Raw genomic sequence first — 20,978 nt, 5'->3', positions numbered from 1 at the left:
AAAAAGGGTAAACCATTTGACTATTTTTATGTAGTTTAAGGGTATACATCGAATGTTAAATGGAATGTTAGGAAGTGACAAGTTCAGGAAAGGGGATAGGCACAGGTTGTAGACTGTGACATGGATTAACCACTAGCCTACAGTCTATTTAGTACAATGGATGATAAGAGTTCTCTCATCATGAGTGTCATCACAGCAGAACAGGCTAAATGCTGCCCCCTATTGGATTGACCAACACATTAGCTCTCACATGAGACAGATGGTAATGAACTGGAGCAAGCCTTTTAATTCAGGCAAGTGTCAAAACATACCAATGATTTAAACTGAATAAGAAATATATACAGGGTACCAGTACTGCATATCGACTGATGGTACTTAGTGTATATAGTTACTGTTACTCAGAGGCTGCTGCCTACATTCAGGCTTGAAATCACTTGCCACTTTAATAAATGGATCACTAATCACTTTAATAATGCCACTTTAATAATGTTTACATATCTTGCATTCATCTCAATGTATGCTCTTGTATTTTATACCATCTATTGCATCTTGCCTATGCTGCTCTGTCATTGCTCATCCATATATTTACATGTATATATTCTTATTCCATTCCTTTACTTAGATTTGTGTGTATTAGGTAGTTGTTGTGAAATTGTTAGATTACTTGTTAGATATTACTGCATTGTCGGAACTAGAAGCATAAGCATTTTGCTACACTCGCATTAACATCTGCTAACCACGTGTATGTGACCATTAACATCTGCTAACCACGTGTATGTGACCATTAACATCTGCTAACCACGTGTATGTGACCATTAACATCTGCTAACCACGTGTATGTGACCATTAACATCTGCTAACCACGTGACCATTAACATGTGACCATTAACATCTGCTACCATTAACATTGCGTGTATGTGACCATTAACATCTGCTAACCACGTGTATGTGACCATTAACATCTGCTAACCACGTGTATGTGACAAATAAAATGTGATTTGATTTATTCCTAACGTTGTTATCGTTTCTCATTTTTGTCTCTCTGCATTGTTGGAAAGGGCCCGTCAGTCAGCATTTTACTGTTTGTCTACTACACCTGTTGATTACAAATAATTTGACAAACACATTTGATTTGATTTACTTCTATTTTCTTAGCAAGACAGTAAGGCAGTGTTACAACACATACTTTAGTGCACAAAGTGTGTGTGTGTAGCGTCATGTGGTTCTCTTGCCCCCTCTCGTGATGTAACATCCAGGATAGTTAGCCTTGGGGTTATTCACAACACAGGGGTACAGAATCATATAATCATTGACCTGTGACGTCAGAGCGGTTGCATGTGATATCCATGTGTCTATGAGGGCCAAAGCACATCTCTGAGCGCTCTCTTTCCCCCTGACAGATAGTGTGTGATGTTTAATATCACTCTAGCCTGTCTCTATCAATCATCTCTGTAGCACTCTGATGCAATGCCAGAATAATCTACAATCTGATGGCTGTGGATGGACGGCAAGTGTGTGTGAATGTGCAAACCTGACTACCTTGCAAGCATACTGTATCCATCCATCACACACACACACACACACACACACACACACACACACACACACACACACACACACACACACACACACACGTGGACTTTCACATGGTTCCCCTATCCAGAGATTGTACTAAGCTCTCTTGACAGAAAGTCAGTCTTTATTTTGCAGCAGAGGACACACCCCATTTTATATCTTCAGTCTAGAATGTAAACGACATGTCATTACATCACAATGACCTTCAAATGGACTCTGCTTTTCCATGTTACAGTGTTGTGGTTGACAGGCTTATATCCTGTATTTCTACAGTCTGAAAGAGTGGTTTTAGGTCTGTTTAAAGCCAAGAGACTACACCCAGCCAAGAAAATAACCACTCAAATTGTAAAAATATATTACCCACTGAGAGGGCAGTTCTGCCAAAATAAGAACAATAAATAACGCACATTAAGCTGATGGGAAGTTTGGTATGCATCAGTCATGAGAGTATGTGAGAGTGTAGCACTAGCCATGCATGTGTGAAACAGAGGCCAGTAGTTGGAATGCTCCAAGACAAGAAACAGGGAGACAAACCCCACAAAGAAAGAAGTGTTTCATAAATGGTAAAAAGCCTATTGAACGTCTAACCATTCTAGCAGTATGAGACTAGTAAAACCTACACAGAAAATCTGTTGTGCAAGGCGACTCATCGCAATGGCAGCAATTTAGTTAATTCCCATGAATTGTGATTGTTCTCTCATACTGTTTGTAAAAGGTAGAAGGTGGTTCACAACATTCACCATAGACAATTCCTGGACTGTACCCAATAGATCCATTTCCTCCTGACTTTTCCTTCATGCACGCTGACCTGAAAGGATTGGAATGCTGCGGGGTTATGGTGGAGTAGACCTATCAGTGGCCATGAAGGGAGGGGGACGAGGATGGCCAAGCGAAATATTGAACTTTCTGACAGCAGTTCAAAAACAAAACGCCTCAGAAGACGGAGAGGAAGAGGATGTTTAAAAAAGGATTCTCTGGTGGGCGTGTCATTAGATGCAAACAGCCATCACCGGTGCAAACCCACTGTTTAATGTTAAATATTTGGAAAAACTGTATTGCTCATGACTTGTTCCTCTGGTCCAATTCCACTAAGAGGATATTGTAAAACTTCATATCTTTGAAAACTGCCTCACACCCGAGATTCCATAAAACCTTACTTCTCTGGGGGCCGCTGAATACTAACTGGTCAGCTAACATGAGTGAACATAGCTTCAGTAATTCATGCATTGAAGTCAAGGCAAAGACGCAACCCAAGACTCCCCTGCATCCTATTGATTAACCACATTAATAGGCATTAACAGCTCTTCAACACATGACTTCATAAAAGGTCATTAGGGTTCAGCTAAATCATGTGCTGTGTTTTTCCATCAGAGCCGAGCTTTGCGGCTTTGATCTCAGTGGTAATGGTTGGCTGTCTGAAACGTAACTCGGACTCATGTCACTAATATACGTGTTTTACGATCAGTAGAAAACCTTAAGACAAGTTGTGATGTAATCTATATTGTGCTAGGTCTATGGCACAGAAACGTTGTCTAAATAATTGTACACCAACTTATTTGAAGTTGATTCAAACAATGTCATGTAAACAAGTCATGCAGTTTGAAGTTTCCTAATCTGCATGACTGCAGCAAATGTTTACTAAACAAGCAAGAATGATGGAATTGTTGGGAGAGCCATTATTTTCCCTTTGTTGTGTTGGTTGTGGGTAAGAGAGCTCCTGGAACAAAGACTGTTGGGTTCTAGAAATCCTGCTCCTGGAACCAATAATGTTGTTGGGTTCTACAACTGCGGCTGGAACCAAGACTGTTGAGTTTTAGAACTTCTGCTCCTGGAACCAATGGAGATGTTGGGTTCCAGAAATCAAATGTGCTGTTAGGTTCTAGAACTTCTGCTCCAAACAGGTGATCTGCTGCACACTGTTGCAATATGTCTGACACGTTTACTAGCTCTCTATAAAAGCAGAAAACTGAGACACCAAGAGAGAAATAAAAAGAGAGAGGTGAAGGACTCTCCTGCAGAGATCGAGGTAACTGAGACATTTTCTAACAGATGACAGGTTAGGGGAAGGTGATGACAGCCTTGTTCCATTTTTAGAGGAGCTGAGCAGAAAACTGACAGAGGGAACCAACTCGTCCATCCTCTCTCGACAGTGACCACAGTAGCATAATCTTGACCATGACAGCTACAAGTAGCTACCTACACCCCAAAACTCCTACCCCCAACGTGTACGCCAGGGCATAATCCTGACCATCTACCAGTATCTACTCGAGGATCGATAACACTCTTCCATTTAACTCTAAGGTTCTCTGAATGTTTGCACATTGTTTGTTTTTTAACTCATGCACCAGCTTGGTAGGACTGAGGAAGCAGAGGTATAACTTATCACAATAAGTCTTACAACCGGGCACACCGTCACCTACACGTCAGCTTTTATAAAACACTGATTTAAGGAAAGTTGATGTGTGCCATCTTAACCCTGGCACGAGAGGAGCGGAACGGAACCTCAACCTGAACCCAAGCCTCCCATAACAGGTGGGTATTAAATCGGGGAATTGGGAGGGAATTGGTAACGACAGGCTGGACAAGCCAGGCCTTCTCCCAGCCTTTTATTAATGGTTTATTAAACATGTACTAGACCTTTCCATGGTTAATTAGTTTAAATGGTTACATAACAGGGTTCAGAACGTCAGTGAATAAATGTGCATTCATAGACTGAAGTCATGTTTATATTAATCAAGCTTCAAGATGGTATTTAAGATGGCAGGCGAGTGGTGAAAGTGTGTGTGTTTCACCACGTACAATATTAGAGTTATTTAAGGGATGGGTGCTGTAAGGGTGTGTACACATGACCAGAGTTATTTAAGGGTTGGGTGCTGACAGGGTGTGTACACGTGACCAGAGTTATTTAAGGGTTGGGTGCTGACAGGGTGTGTACACGTGACCAGAGTTATTTAAGGGTTGGGTGCTGAAAGGGTGTGTACACGTGACCAGAGTTATTTAAGGGTTGGGTGCTGACAGGGTGTGTACACGTGACCAGAGTTATTTAAGGGTTGGGTGCTGTAAGGGTGTGTACATGTGACCAGAGTTATTTAAGTTACAAGAGTTATTTAAGGTGTGTACACGTGACCAGTGTTATTTAAGGGTTGGGTGCTGAAAGGGTGTGTACACGTGACCAGTTATTTAAGGGTTGGGTGCTGAAAGGGTGTGTACACGTGACCAGAGTTATTTAAGGGTTGGGTGCTGTAAGGGTGTGTACACGTGACCATGTTTTTATTTCAAAGTGTTAATGATTTTGGATCCCGGAGCAGCCTGTAGAAGGGGAAGACCGGGTCGATGCGGGCAGCTCTCCATGGTTAAGAAAATAAACCAAGGAGCCAATGGGCATGTGGCGCTGCCGTTCTGTCTGCCAGGGGAAAGCCCTCAACTGGGTCCGTGACGAACACAGACACTGGACATGTATTGGGCTGAACTTACACTTCGGCGTTTGTTGTGTATGAGCAAATGAGTCTGCATTTGTCTAGAGATTAAGCGTATAGGCTAGGCTATAAGCCGGAGTGTATATCTGTGAGTGTGTGTCCTGTGTGTGTGTGCGTGCAGAACTCAGCTGTGTCTCTCATCATTGGGCACAGGGAACACAGAAGTGCACGTGTAATGGAAAGCAGGATGGACAAGAGAACATGAACTAGTCCACGTGAAACACAGACCAGGCCAGCAGATAGAAATAATGTTCTATTAACATACCCTGTTAAAATATTCAGCTCAAAAACCCCACACACACATCTACTGACAATGTAGGCCTGTGTATGTGACGGTTGCTTGTGCAGACCTCGGCCTGGTTTGTGTATCCTCCTAGATGGTACCTGTTCACTCAGCCCATTCCCTTGGTAACAGAGATGGAGTGTGTGTGTAGAGCTGTGACGGTCATGGAATTACAGGTGTCGGTGTTTGGCGTATCGTCAACATAACCGACAGCCGATGGGGGGGCATAACATTAGCAAAGGAACAACACTATCGCATTTAGGCTGAACTGTCTTGCTCATAGGCGGCATGTGAGTCGAAAGTTTGTGGAAGCAAATTTTCATCATAAATACTGTAAAGCATTCCATTTGCAAACGTATGTGTGATAGCTGATCATTCCTAATGTGATTAGTAGTGATGCACCGATATTACAGTTTTGGCCGGTACCGATATCTGATATTTAAATTTTAGCGGCCTTTTAAACATTCTATTACAGTTAAATGACCAAGAAACTGAAAATCTCGTACAACGCTGTGTACTACTCCCTTCACAGAACAGCGCAAACGGACCCTAACCAGATGATGTCCTTCCATACAGGCATGGACATGCTGGAGTGACGCTTCTATACAGCCGGCCTTGGTTGGGAGTCCCAAGGGGCGGCGCACAATTGGCCCAGCGTTGTCCGGTGTAGGCCGTCATTATAAATAAATAAAAACTGACTTGCCTAGTTAAATAAAGGTTACATACACACACAAAAGTTATTTTGTTGGCAAGTCCCCATTACCAGTAAAACATCAAAATAAATTGCTTTCATTTAATTGCTGTGCTGTTTTGTTTTTCATTTGGTCAGTCGTTTCATTCTCAACTAGGATTTCGATGGAACGCCGCTTGGGTCTTTGCGTGTCATAAAAGATACATGTGAAATAACACTATTTGATGTGTCAAATAAGCCTGTTGAAATAAATTGGGGCCTGAATATGACTGCACGTCACATAATAATTTAACGCGTTCATTCATTTTGTACGTAGTTATTACTCATTGATTACATTATCACTCGTATTTCATATGTCACAACGATTCAACGATACATATGCCTTGATTCTGGTAAAGTTGTCTCGCGCACCTACAGTGCTGGTCATTAAAAAGCTAGCTTGCTCATGGATGCAAACAATGTTCTACCCCAAAAAACATAGCAAAACAATAATCTGTTTCAGTAGCTATCGTTAGCTAGCTAACTATATACAGTTGAAGTTGGAAGTTTACATAAACAAGGTTTAATGACTCCAACCTAAGTGTTTCAACCACTCAACAAATTTCTTGTTAACAAACTATAGTTTTGGCAAGCCGGTTAGGACATCTACTTTGAGCACGACACAAGTTATTTTTCCAACAATTGTTTAAGGAGATTATTTCCCATAATTCACTGTATCACAATTCTAGTGGGTCAGAAGTTTACACATACTAAGTAGACTGTACCTTTAAACCGCTTGGAAAATTCCCCAAAATTATGTCATGGCTTTAGAAGCTTCTGATGGGCTAATTGACATAATTTGAATCAATTGGAGGTGTATCCGTGGATGAATTTAAAGGCCTACCTTCAAACTCAGTTCCTCTTTGCTTGACATCATAGGAAAATCAAAAGAAATCAGCCAAGACGACATAAAAAAAATGTAGACCTCCACAAGTCTGGTTCATCCTTGGGAGCAATTTCCAAAAGCCTGAAGGTACCACGTCCATGTGTACAAACAATAGTACGCAAGTATAAACACCATGGGAAAGAAAAGCCGTCAAACTGCTCAGAAAGGAGAGGCGTTCTGTCTCCTAGAGATAAACGTACTTTGGTGCAAAAAGTGCAAATCAATCCCAGAACAACAGCAAATGACCATGTGAAGATGCTGGAGGAAACAGGTACAGAAGTATCTATATCCACAGTAAAACGGGTCCTATATCGACATAACCTGAAAGGCCACTCAGCAAGGAAAAATCCACTGCTCCAAAACCACCATAAAAAAAACAGACTACCGTTTGCAACTGCACATGGGGACAATGATTGTACTTTTTGGAGAAAAGTCCTCTGGTCTGATGAAACAAAAATAGAACTATTTGGCCATAATGACCATCGTTATGTTTGAAGGAAAAGGGGGAGGCTTGCAAGCCGAAGAACACCATCCCAACCGCGAAGCAAGGGGTGGCAGCATCATGTTGTGGGGGAGCTTTGCTGCAGGAGGGACTGGTGCACTTCACAAAATAGATGTCATCATGAGGCAGGAAAACTATGTGGATATATTGAAGCAACATCTCAAGACATCACTTAGGAAGTTAAAGATTTGGTCGCAAATGGATCTTCCAAATGGACAATGACCCCAAGCAAACTTCCAAAGTTGTGGCAAAAATGGCTTAAGGACAACAAAGTCAAGGTATTGGAGTGGCCGTCACAGCCCTGACCTCAACCCTATAGAACATTTGTGGGCAGAACTGAAAAAGCGTGTGCGAGCAAGGAGGCCTAAAAACCCAACTCAGTTACACCAGCTCTGTCAGGAGGAATGGACCTTGTCAGGAGGAATGAAGCTTGTGGAAGGAAGGCTACCCAAAACGTTTGACCCAAGTTTAAATTGTTTAAGGCAATGCTACCAAATACCAATTGAGTGCATGTAAACTTCTGACCCACTGGGAATGTGGTGAAAGAAATAAAAGCTGAAATAAAATCACTCAACTATTATTCAGACATTTCACATTCTTAAAATAAAGTGGTGATCCTAACTGACCTAAGACAGGGAATTTTTACTAGGATTAAATGTTAGGAATTGTGAAAAACGGAGTTAAAATTTATTTGGCTAAGGTGTATGTAAACTTCTGACTTCAACTGTAGCTAGGTGTAAAATAGCCCTAATTTACAAGACAGTTCTTATTTTATCATTCAATTGCATTCACAACTCAACAACCAACAATTTGGTAGCTATGAGACCTGTTGGCAAGATGACGATAACTAACCCTTTTATCTGTGGTGTTCACAAGCTGTGTTGGTCCCATATTTCATAAGCTGAAATAAAAGATTCCAGAAATGTTCCACACACAAAAGGCTTATTTCTCTAACATTTTGTGCACACATTTGTTAACAACCATGTTAGTGTGCCTTTGTCCTTTGCCAATATAATCCATCACACTGACAGGTGTGGTATATCAAGAAGCTGATTAACCTCTTACATCTATGGGGGCGCTATTTCATTTTTGGATGAAAAACGTTCCCGTTTTAAACAAGATATTTTGTCACAAAAAGATGCTCGACTCTAAAATAGTGCAGAAAACACCCTTATCCAAAACTACCAAGATATTCTCTGTCTCAAGTTTTAGGCAAAACCAAGATGAGATGGCATCCAGGAAATGAACAGATTTTTGAGGCTCTGTTTTCCATTGTCTATATTGAATGTTAAATTGCTCTTTCTATAAGCCCCCAAGGTGTCTGCAATTGTCGTTTTGTAACAGATCTTTAATTTTCACCATGAAATTTACAAGTCCTGCAATATAGCAAAACACAGCCAGTATTTTTTGTTAACAAGCTCTTGATGCTCAATGAAGAGAAAAAAAACACCTTGAGGATTGATTCCAAACAACGTTTGCCATGTTTCGGTCGATATTATGTAGTTAATCCGGAAAAAGTTTGACGTTGTAGGTGACTGAATTTTCGGTTCGTTTCGGTAGCCAGACGCGATGTACAAAACGGAACGATTTCTCCTACACACAGACGCTTTCAGGAAAAACTGCGCATTTGGTATGTAACTGAGAGTCTCCTCATTGAAAACATCAGAAGCTCTTCAAAGGTAAATGATTTTATTTATTTAGTTATTTGGTTTTTGTGAAAATGTTGCGTGCTAAATGCTACTCAAAATGCTAAGCTAGCTTTGCATACTCTTACACAAATTAGTCAATTTCTATGGTTCAAAAGCATATTTTGAAAATCTGAGATGACAGTGTTGTTAAGAAAAGGCTAAGCTTGAGAGCAGACGCATTATTTTCATTTTATTTGCGATTTTCAGAAATCGTTATGCTAATGAGCCTGAGGCTTTAGTCACAAACCCGGATCCGGGATGGGGAGTTTCTAAACACCATGAGCCTGACAACAAAAGGCCACTTTGTGCAGTTTTATCACACAACCCCACAGATCCAAGTTTTAGGATCCGGGATGGGGAATGTTAATTTCATTATAAGCCGCCTCCAATGTCGTTTAAGAGAATTTGGCAGTACGTCAAACCGGCCTCACAACCACAGACCAGGTGTATGGCGTTGTTGGGGCGAGAGGTTTGCTCGCCCCATGGTGGCGGTGGGGTTATGGTATGGGCAGTCAACAGATACGGACAACAAACACAATTGCATTTTATCAACCGTAATTTAAATTAACAAAGATACCGTTACAAGATCCTGAGGCCCATTGTCGTGCAATTCATCCGGTGCCATCACCTCATGTTTTAGCATGATAATGCACGGCTCCATGTTGCAAGGATTTGTACACAATTCCTGGAAGCTGAAAATGTCCCAGTTATTCCATGATCTGCATACTCACAAGAGCATGTTTGGGATGCTCTGGATCGACAGAGTGTTCCAGTTCCCACCAACATCCAGCGACTACACACAGCAATTGAAGAGTGGGACAACATTCCACAGGCCACAATCAACAGACTGATCAACCCTATGCGAAGGAGATGTGTCGCACTGCATGAGGAAAATGGTGGTGACACCAGATACTGACTGGTTCTCTGGTCTACGCCCCTACCTTTTTTTAAGGTATCTGTGACCAACAAATGTATATCTGTGTTCTCAGTCATGTGAAATCCATACTTTGACTGATTTCCACACACACACACACACACACAAAAAAAGTTTGGGGTCACTTAGAAATATCATTGCTTTTGAAAGAAAAGTTATTTTTTGTCAATTAAAATATCAAATTTATCAGAAATATGGTGGACATTAGTAATTTACAACATTAACATTCTAGCTGGAAAAGTCAGATTTTTTATGGAATATCTACATAGGCTTACAGAGGCCCATTATCAGCAACCATCCCCCCTGTGTTCCAATGGCACATTGTGTTAGCTAATCCAAGTTTATCATATTAAAAAGGCTAATTGATCATTAGAAAACCCTTTTGCAATTATGTTAGCACAACTGAAAACTTTTGTTCTGATTAAAGAAGCAATAAAACTGGCCTTCTTTAGACTAGTTGAGTATCTGGAGCATCAGCATTTGTGGGTTCGATTAAAGGCTCAAAATGGCCAGAAACAAATAACTTTCTTCTGAAACTTGTCAGTCTATTCTTGTTCTGAGAAATGGAGGCTATTCATTGCGAGAAACAACCAAGAAACTGAAAATCTCGTACAACGCTGTGTACAACTCCCTTCACAGAACAGCACAAACTGGCGCTAACCAAATGATATCCTTCCATACAGGCATGACATGCTGGAGTGACACTTCTATTCAAATGTTGTTGATCAGTAGGCTAATGTAAGTCCCAAATGGAAAGCAAACAGACTGTCATCTGTAGCACCATAGTCTCCACTGATCAGCTAAAACAAGCTTAATAAAGTCATGCAGGCACACAGTCCTATTGAATATGCATTCACCTATATTGTGAGTATGCCTATGCCATCTTGATTGACCCAGTTTATCAAGAGATGTCCCATTTAAATAAAACGATTACCATTATGTTGTTAGATTGATTTTACCAAAGTAAAATGTATTGTTTGATTTTAAATTTGATGCATTAATACATATATGGCTGTCTCTGGGAAATGTCATCAACATTTTCTAATTTAATGACATTGAATATCGGCCATTGGCATCCTTGACCCCCCCCCCCCCCAAAAAAATGTGGTATTGGCATCGGACCCAACAAAATCCCTATCGGTAGTTCTCTAATAGGTGCTATAGTTACCCCCAGGGCCCCACGTTTCACCCCACCCCCCCAATGAACTGAATTGACCTTCAAATTTGTATTTTTTCAGCAGATTTGCTGATCAAAAGATGTATACAGTTTAATAGACAGACTAAGTTAGAAAAACAATACCATATAATCAATAGTTAACCCTCCCGCTATGGGTAAAGTATACCTACAAAAAAATAACATTGATAAAACGTTGTATTACATGTATTTTTTTATCAATGGTTTTGACAGTTTTTTTGTCATTCTCATGCCGGTCTCCATCCAAAACCGTCAACGCATGGTTTTCCAATTTCCGTCACAGCCCTGTGTGTGTGTGCGCTGTGTACTGGCATTTGCGGCTGTGAGTACTTGCTGTTAGAATGGGACCTCATTAAAGGCTTACTTTATCATTCCTTCCATCCCAGTAAACGAGTGGAGCGAGGGAGGCCAGAGGAAATGAAGGCCAGATATCTCCATCTGCCTTAGTAGTCGATAAGGAGAGGATAACAACTTAGACAGACAGCTCTGACACACACAGACAGACATCTCTGACACACACACACACTGATTTGTCACAACTTGTTTTTGCTATACCTTTTTACATTGTAATTATTTGTGTACTTGTTTGACATTTTACTACATTGTTATGAGCTAGTAACATTGGCATTATGCTGCACCTGCTAGAACATCTGCTAAACTGTGTATGCACCAATAAACTTTGATTTGACAAATCACACAGACGCGCACACACAGACACACACACAAAACCCCCTTTAATAATCTGTCTACTTTGGCTTCCTCTTTCAAACGACCTTATTGGACTGTTTTGATGACAGCAGCCGTAGCCTACATTCCTACTCCCCCATTCTTATATTGTTAGGACATCAGACTAATCTTTCACTGCTGTGTAACTCTGGAAAAACTTGTCCTGTTTATAGTGTATTTGTGTACGTGCGTTAGCGTGTGTTACCAGGCCTAACTGTGTGCATGCGTGTGTGTTCTGTGTATGAGCTCACCTACTGGCTCGTGATGTGCGTGACCCTTAAATTCTAAACATAGAATGCTTTGGCTGGGTATTAGGATGATTCTCTGAGATGCTTTAATGTTACTCCTTCTAAATGAGTATGTACAGACATACAGTTGGGCCTACTTGATTAAAAGGATATTCTGCGGTTGGACCAGCATTGTTTGCCATTGCTGTAACCTGTTGAGAACACACATCCACACACACACACACAGAGAGACAGACCGGCAGTTCATATGGTCTGTAATTAAGCCCTTGGTCAAGCAGACAGCCAGCCCCCCCCAGTCAATTATGTGCTAACAGAGAAACTATAGATGGCCTGAGAAACATAAGCAAGCATGCTTGCCTATCTTTTAAGCCCTGGGCGGCTGGTTATGACTACGTACCTCACTGTTTACATCAGCTGTAATAAAAAGTCATTAAAGCTGTAACTGATACACACAGGCACTAGTTCATTCAAACAAGGCCTACTTGAGTGCACAGCTTCAAATGAAACCTCTGTCCCCGTCACTGCAATAACCTCCCTTTACTCTCTCCCTCTCACACTTCCTCTCCATGTCCCTAAATCTCTCACTACCCCTCTCTCCCTCCCAGGTGCATCCCCATAGCAACAGCTCTAACATGGCTGCCCGGAACGGCTATGGTTCACAGAACTCCGTGGCCCACCTAGACCCTCTCAAGGGCACTGTCCTGAGGGACAGCATGGGAGGAGAGAGGGGGAAAGACCTGTCCAGGGATGACCTTGTGTTCCTCCTCAGTATAATGGAGGGAGAGCTGCAGGTGAGGACAGACCAGTCCTAGTGTATCTGGACCTTGGTTTATAGAAGTGGAGTTAACCTATTAGCCTGATCCAGTCATGACCGCTGCGCTCTGGTAAGCTCACCAGGTCAGGATGGCCGTACGAGGCTATAGCACAGACTTGGCCATGTTCAAAACCACAATTTGGTCAAATCCGTATAAGTAAAAATGCGAGTCGTACATTGTTTCCACTCGATACAACAGTCGCAAAGTCAAAATTGTCTATGGTGCACAAATTAGCTTTTTGGTCTTAATTTAAGGTTAGGGATAAGAATAAGGTTAGCAGTGTGGTTAAGGTTAGGTTTAAAATCACATTAATAAGAGAAATTGTAGAAATAGGCAAGGTTTATGATTTTGTGGCTGTGGTAACCATCATACATCACGCATTGACGTCATCACTGGGACATTTGTTCTAAACTTTGAGCCCAGCTGTACGTGAGCTGTAGAGACAGAATGATTCAGACTAACAGAGGAGCCTATTGTGACTATCTAAAACCATGGGTAAAACACTCCTAGACATGCCTCACAGAGCATGACAAACACAGCCTACACCACAGCTGTATAGGACAGATTTTCTCCTTCTGTTGGGAGTCCAATCTCTTCATCTCTTTCATTCTTCATCCCTCCATTTTTATTCTATCTATCCATCTCACCAGGCAAGAGATGAGGTGATCACGGTCCTGAAAGCAGAGAAAATGGATCTGGCTCTGCTGGAGGCCCAGTATGGCATTGTCACCACAGGAGAGGTGCTTCGAGCCCTGCAGAGAGACTCACTCCAGGACCAGGCTTCTGAGGCCCAGCAGGATGTCTATGAGAAACCCATGGCTGAGGTAACAGGCTATAAACGCTATTTCTATTAAAGCCATCAGTCAAACTTAGGAGTGTGTATGCTTTGAGCCATGGGTTTGCAGTAGAGATAGCGAATGATAAACCAACCAACATATTTAACCCATTGCCAGTTTCAAACGACACAATGAGAACCACAGTGTTTTAAGTTTAGCCTAGTCTTCATGCCCGTCTCTCGCTCTGAGTTAGCTGGACCGGTTGGTGGAGACGGGGAACCAGAGCTACAGGCGGATGCTGGAGCAGCTGCTGCAGGTGGAGCGTTCCCATAGTGGCGCCCTCTGCAGGCTGGAGGAGCAGGACCAGCAGCACCACGCCTTCATGCAGCGCAGCGACGACCTCACCTGCCTACTGGAGCAGGACCGTGAGAGGTCAGTAACACTGACCAACCCTTCGCTAGCTAGCACATTTTAGTAATATTAAGTCAAAACAACTCAAAACAAGACATGGTATCAAGAGCAAGTTCAAACTAGCCACTTAGGATTCCCCACATGGCCTCTTGTCATTTGTTGCTAGCTATCTGGCCATCCAGAGTCACTACACACAGCCTTCTGACCCTTTGAAGTGCATGCATCGTTTTCCTGACGTTGTCGTCAGCTAACCAGTCTATAATTTCTCTACTTGATCTCTTCGAAGAGCTCATTCTAGGCATAGGACAGGCAAGAGGACAGGGGTTGTGTTAATGCAGAATTATGCCTTTTTCACACATAAAAAAATATCTTGCTGCGTTTTGTAAACACAGCACTAAAATGCTTCTTATTGTAATTTCTGCTCGGCATCTAATTTTGTGCTTGTCGCACTTCTCTGCTCACATAAAAACTTAATGAATGGTTATTCTACCAGCAGACAGCGCTCTGACTGAGCTGTACACTTTTCTACGGTAAAATGCAAGATTAACTTCAAGCTAAACATTTGGAAGAATGTAACCTGCTACATTTCCTATGATAAACATTATAAATATGATGACCATGCATAGTTTTTGGAAAAAATAAGTTGTTTTTTCGTTCAGCTTGTTCACTTGTGGCTGCTAGCCAAATAGTGTTGCACTTCTATGATCATCTGATGAAAAATAAGCTTTGTCTTCCTGATGTGTTGCACTAATGTATTTTCTGTGAATGAAAACTAGTTGCATGCCCCTGATCACTCTATTGAATAAAAAAACGTTCAATATAAATATAGGTGAAACTGTCTAAATGCAGATTTGCACTTTGAAAATGCAGATTTCTGAACTATAACTTGACCCCTGAGGTATAAAGGGCTTATCTCTCTCCCCTCATATGCAGGTGTACTGAGAACATTCTAAAAGAGTGAGATCACACACTCTTCTTTATTTTAAAAATTTACCCCCTTTTCTCCCCAATTTCGTGGTATCCAATTGTTTTTAGTAGTATCTTGTCTCATCGCTACAACTCCCGTACGGGCTCGGGAGAGAAAAAGGTCAAAAGCCATGCGTCCTCCGAAACAACCCAACCAAGCCGCACTGCTTCTTAACACAGCGCGCATCCAACCCGGAAACCAGTCCCACCAATGTGCCGGAGGAAACACTGTGCCACTGGTAACCTGGTTAATGTGCTAGTGCGCGATGAGACAAGGATATCCCTCCCTAACCCGGACGACGCTAGACCAAATGGACCCCCCGGTCGCGGCCGGCTGCGACAGAGCCTGGGTTCGAACCCAGAGTCTCTGGTGGCACTGCGAGCATTGCGATGCGGTGGCCTAGACCACTGCGCCACCCGGGAGGCCCCACACAGGCATTTCTAAGCCTCACAATGCTTAAATGCAATCTGTCATGTTTATCTTTGATATTAGACACTCCTTCAATCAGACCATCTTTACTGCATTACTTATCCTCTTGGCTTCTCTCCCTTTCTAAAAATAAACAGGCTACTCCCTGGAGCTTGACAGAGGAGAGGTTGGACATCGGGTCTGTGGCACTCTCAAACATTACAGCAAGAGACAAATGTCTACACCTTGACAAGAGACTACACATGGTTGTTAGTGCTGGAGGTGGAAAAGTAAATACTGGAAGTAGGAGATGACACTGAGCAGGGAACATATCTCAAATTTAATCTGCCCTTCATCTCTCTTGCTCTCTTTAATCATCACTCAATCCCACCTTCTGCGTAATTAACACACTGATCTTAAGTCTCTCTCTCCCTCTCATAATATTCAGTGCCTCAGTGAGTAATGTCTCCCACTCATCTCCTCTTAAATCTCTCTTCCTCATTCTCTCAATTCATCCACTCGGGGGTTCAAAGACATCCACTTAATATCGGTCCCCCCTTCCCTCCCTCTTTCCCCATCCTCTGGAAAATGAAAGAGATGAAGGATGATGCGTTATAGCATGATCTAGTGTTGGGAGGGATCCAGATGTTCATACCGTTTCTGTACCATACCGGGGTATCCTGACCCCCCCCCCCCACCGGTAGTTTCTGTACCATACCGGGTATCCTGACACACCCCCCCCCCACCGGTAGTTTCTGTACCATACCGGGGTATCCTGACCCCCCACCGGTAGTTTCTGTACCATACCGGGGTATCCTGACACCCCCACCGGTAGTTTCTGTACCATACCGGGGTATCCTGACACCCCCCCCCCCACCGGTAGTTTCTGTACCATACCGGGGTATCCTGACACCCCCCACCGGTAGTTTCTGTACCATACCGGGGTATCCTGACACCCCGCACCGGTAGTTTCTGTACCATACCGGGGTATCCTGACACCCCCCCCCACCGGTAGTTTCTGTACCATACCGGGGTATCCTGACACTCCCCCCACCGGTAGTTTCTGTACCATACCGGGGTAACCTGACACCCCCACCGGTAGTTTCTGTACCATACCGGGTAACCTGACACCCCCACCGGTAGTTTCTGTACCATACCGGGGTATCCTGACACCCCCCACCGGTAGTTTCTGTACCATACCGGGGTAACCTGACACCCCCCACCGGTAGTTTCTGTACCATACCGGGGTAATCTGACACCCCCCACCGGTAGTTTCTGTACCATACCGGGGTATCCTGACACCCCCCCCCCCCCACCAGTAGTTTCTGTACCATACCGGGGTAACCTGACACCCCCACCAGTAGTTTCTGTACCAAACCGGGGTATCCTGACACCCCCCCCACCGGTAGTTTCTGTACCATACCGGGGTAACCTGACACCCCCCACCAGTAGTTTCTGTACCATACCGGGGTATCCTGACCCCCCCCCCCACCGGTAGTTTCTGTACCATACCGGGTAACCTGACACCCCCCCCACCAGTAGTTTCTGTACCATACCGGGGTATCCTGACACCCCCACCAGTAGTTTCTGTACCATACCGGGGTATCCTGACACCCCCACCGGTAGTTTCTGTACCATACCGGGTATCCTGACACCCCCCCCCACCGGTAGTTTCTGTACCATACCGGGTAACCTGACACCCCCCACCGGTAGTTTCTGTACCATACCAGGGTAACCTGACACCCCCACCGGTAGTTTCTGTACCATACCGGGTATCCTGACACCCCGCACCGGTAGTTTCTGTACCATATCCTGACACCCCGTATACCATACTGAACACCCCCCCACCGGTAGTTTCTGTACCATACCGGGTAACCTGACACCCCCCACCGGTAGTTTCTGTACCATACCGGGGTATCCTGACACCCCCACCGGTAGTTTCTGTACCATTAACCTGACACCCCCACCGGTAGTTTCTGTACCATACCGGGGTATCCTGACACCCCCCCCCCGGTAGTTTCTGTACCATACCGGGGTATCCTGACACCCCCCACCGGTAGTTTCTGTACCATACCGGGGTAACCTGACACCCCCCCGGTAGTTTCTGTACCATACCGGGGTAACCTGAACCCCCACCGGTAGTTTCTGTACCATACCGGGGTAACCTGACACCCCCACCGGTAGTTTCTGTACCATACCGGGGTAACCTGACACCCCCCCCCACCGGTAGTTTCTGTACCATACCGGGGTAACCTGACACCCCCACCGGTACCATACCGGTTTCTGTACCATACCGGGGTAACCTGACACCCCCCACCGGTAGTTTCTGTACCATACCGATCCTGACACCCCCCCACCGGTAGTTTCTGTACCATACCGGGGTAACCTGACACCCCCCACCGGTAGTTTCTGTACCATACCGGGGTATCCTGACACCCCCCACCGGTAGTTTCTGTACCATACCGGGGTATCCTGACACCCCCCCCCCCCCCGGTAGTTTCTGTACCATACCGGGGTAACCTGACACCCCCACCAGTAGTTTCTGTACCATACCGGGGTATCCTGACGCCCCCCACCGGTAGTTTCTGTACCATACCGGGGTATCCTGACACCCCCCACCGGTAGTTTCTGTACCATACCGGGGTATCCTGACCCCAGCCCTCACCGGTCAATAGGCTGTTGGTTGACAGACTTCTATAGTCGAGCAGTCGCGAATAGTTTAAAAAAAAATGTGGCGCACGAGACACCCGTGGAGTGAGTGGGGAGAAAACAGACTGACTTTTTGTATAAGAAAAGTGAGGAGAGGGGAAACCAACTTAATTAGGACTGTAATCAATAGCCTAGCTGTTAAATGTGCCTGGCTTTAGAAATCATCCACATTTACAGTACCAGTCAAAAGTTTGGAACACCTATTAATTCCAGGTTTCTCTCTTTTTTACTATTTTCTACATTGTAGAATAATAGTGAAGACATCAAAACTATGAAATAACACATATGGAATTATGTAGTAACCAAAAAAGTGTTAAACAAATCAAAACATTTTTATTTGAGATTCTTCAAAGTAGCCACCCTTTGCATTGACAGCTTTGCACACTTTGCATTCTCTCAACCAGCCTCATGAGGTAGTCACCTGGAATGCATTTCAATTAACAGGTGTACCTTGTTAAAAGTTGATTTGTGGAATTTCTTTCCTTCTTCATCGTCATAAGTAGGTTTAGTATAGTAGACTTGTATAGCCACAATCAAGCTATACAGTAGGACTAAGAGCACATCCTGTTTAGCCGTCTTAACACCGTAACTTATTTAGGCCTATATTTCAAAATATGAGTCACTCAGCAATTGCATTCCCAAATAAAACTTTTTTTTTGTTAGAACACCCACTTTAGTGTTGTTTACATTGTTCCAAACAGTCAGAATTGTGTTTTTATATTGTAATTTAACAGCACCTATTATGTAGTGCTTCCTCCTAAAACCAACCTCCTTTTTCTGGATCTCCAGTAGTTTCCACAACTAAATCAAATGTCTTCCACACATCAGACTTCCCCTTTCCCTCCTGAGCAACCAGTTTTTTTCACATCCTTCATATCTATTATGCTGTCACATATTATGGTGTTGGAGTTTGTTTATAACCAATTTATTGATGTGATTATGATATGCTATAGGTCAGGCCCTATTGGCCACGGGCATGTGATGCATACATGTGTCACCTAAAGAGAGCTAGGGCTGAGGGAATAGGGAATGTTTTGACTAAACAAACTAGGGATTTCGCTAAGTTAACTTTTCAGTCAGAGAAAAAAACACAAGAAACTAGAAATGGTTGTAATCATGTTGCAGCTTCAGCAACACAGACTGTGGCCACAAACACTTCTGCTGTGCTGTGGTCCCTGGTCGCTGCAGGAGGGAGGACAGAGAGACAATCACACAAACACTGCTGCTGTGCTGTGGTCCCTGGTCGCTGCAGGAGGGAGGACAGAGAGACAATCACACAAACACTGCTGCTGTGCTGTGGTCCCTGGTTGCTGCAGGAGGGAGGACAGAGAGACAATCACACAAACACTGCTGCTGTGCTGTGGTCCCTGGTCCCTGCAGGAGGGAGGACAGAGAGACAATCACACAAACACTGCTGCTGTGCTGTGGTCCCTGGTCCCTGCAGGAGGGAGGACAGAGAAACAATCACACAAACACTGCTGCTGTGCTGTGGTCCCTGGTCCCTGCAGGAGGGAGGACAGAGAGACAATCACACAAACACTGCTGCTGTGCTGTGGTCCCTGGTCCCTGCAGGAGGGAGGACAGAGAGACAATCACACAAACACTGCTGCTGTGCTGTGGTCCCTGGTCCCTGCAGGAGGGAGGACAGAGAGACAATCACACAAACACTGCTGCTGTGCTGTGGTCCCTGGTCCCTGCAGGAGGGAGGACAGAGAGACAATCACACAAACACTGCTGCTGTGCTGTGGTCCCTGGTCCCTGCAGGAGGGAGGACAGAGAGACAATCACACAAACACTGCTGCTGTGCTGTGGTCCCTGGTCGCTGCAGGAGGGAGGACAGAGAGACAATCACACAAACACTGCTGCTGTGCTGTGGTCCCTGGTCGCTGCAGGAGGGAGGACAGAGAGACAATCACACAAACACTGCTGCTGTGCTGTGGTCCCTGGTCCCTGCAGGAGGGAGGACAGAGAGACAATCACACAAACACTGCTGCTGTGCTGTGGTCCCTGGTCCCTGCAGGAGGGAGGACAGAGAGACAATCACACAAACACTGCTGCTGTGCTGTGGTCCCTGGTCCCTGCAGGAGGGAGGACAGAGAGACAATCACACAAACACTGCTGCTGTGCTGTGGTCCCTGGTCCCTGCAGGAGGGAGGACAGAGAGACAATCACACAAACACTGCTGCTGTGCTGTGGTCCCTGGTCCCTGCAGGAGGGAGGACAGAGAGACAATCACACAAACACTGCTGCTGTGCTGTGGTCCCTGGTCCCTGCAGGAGGGAGGACAGAGAGACAATCACACAAACACTGCTGCTGTGCTGTGGTCCCTGGTCCCTGCAGGAGGGAGGACAGAGAGACAATCACACAAACACTGCTGCTGTGCTGTGGTCCCTGGTCCCTGCAGGAGGGAGGACAGAGAGACAATCACACAAACACTGCTGCTGTGCTGTGGTCCCTGGTCCCTGCAGGAGGGAGGACAGAGAGACAATCACACAAACACTGCTGCTGTGCTGTGGTCCCTGGTCCCTGCAGGAGGGAGGACAGAGAGACAATCACACAAACACTGCTGCTGTGCTGTGGTCCCTGGTCTCTGCAGGAGGGAGGACAGAGAGACAATCACACAAACACTGCTGCTGTGCTGTGGTCCCT

General features: G+C 44.4%; 2 protein-coding genes across 2 annotated transcripts in view; one reads left to right on the top strand and one right to left on the bottom strand.

Annotated features, from left to right (window-relative positions):
* The window catches only part of cmss1 (cms1 ribosomal small subunit homolog), a 77,414-nt gene that overhangs the window by 21,495 nt on the left and 34,941 nt on the right, over nt 1-20,978 (bottom strand). The gene's annotated exons all lie outside the window — the stretch shown is intronic.
* LOC135521190 (filamin A-interacting protein 1-like) lies at nt 12,876-14,496 on the top strand. The gene is made up of 4 exons (XM_064947120.1): nt 12,876-13,034; nt 13,709-13,882; nt 14,088-14,266; nt 14,412-14,496. The coding sequence occupies exons 1-4, from the start codon at nt 12,876-12,878 to the stop codon at nt 14,494-14,496; spliced, it is 597 nt and encodes a 198-aa protein (XP_064803192.1).

This window comes from Oncorhynchus masou, chromosome 29 (genome assembly GCF_036934945.1).
Source record: "Oncorhynchus masou masou isolate Uvic2021 chromosome 29, UVic_Omas_1.1, whole genome shotgun sequence".
NCBI classification, from domain to species: domain Eukaryota; kingdom Metazoa; phylum Chordata; class Actinopteri; order Salmoniformes; family Salmonidae; genus Oncorhynchus; species Oncorhynchus masou.
This window is presented reverse-complemented; position numbering and strand designations above follow the sequence as displayed.

Excerpts from the sequence above, each read along its gene's own strand:
- LOC135521190 (XM_064947120.1), top strand. The coding sequence starts at position 12,876 with ATGGCTGCCCGGAACGGCTATGGTTCACAGAACTCCGTGGCCCACCTA. Across the intron at positions 13,035-13,708 it reads TAATGGAGGGAGAGCTGCAG|GCAAGAGATGAGGTGATCAC; the intron begins GTGAGGACAGAC and ends CCATCTCACCAG. Across the intron at positions 14,267-14,411 it reads CTGGAGCAGGACCGTGAGAG|CTATCTGGCCATCCAGAGTC; the intron begins GTCAGTAACACT and ends ATTTGTTGCTAG.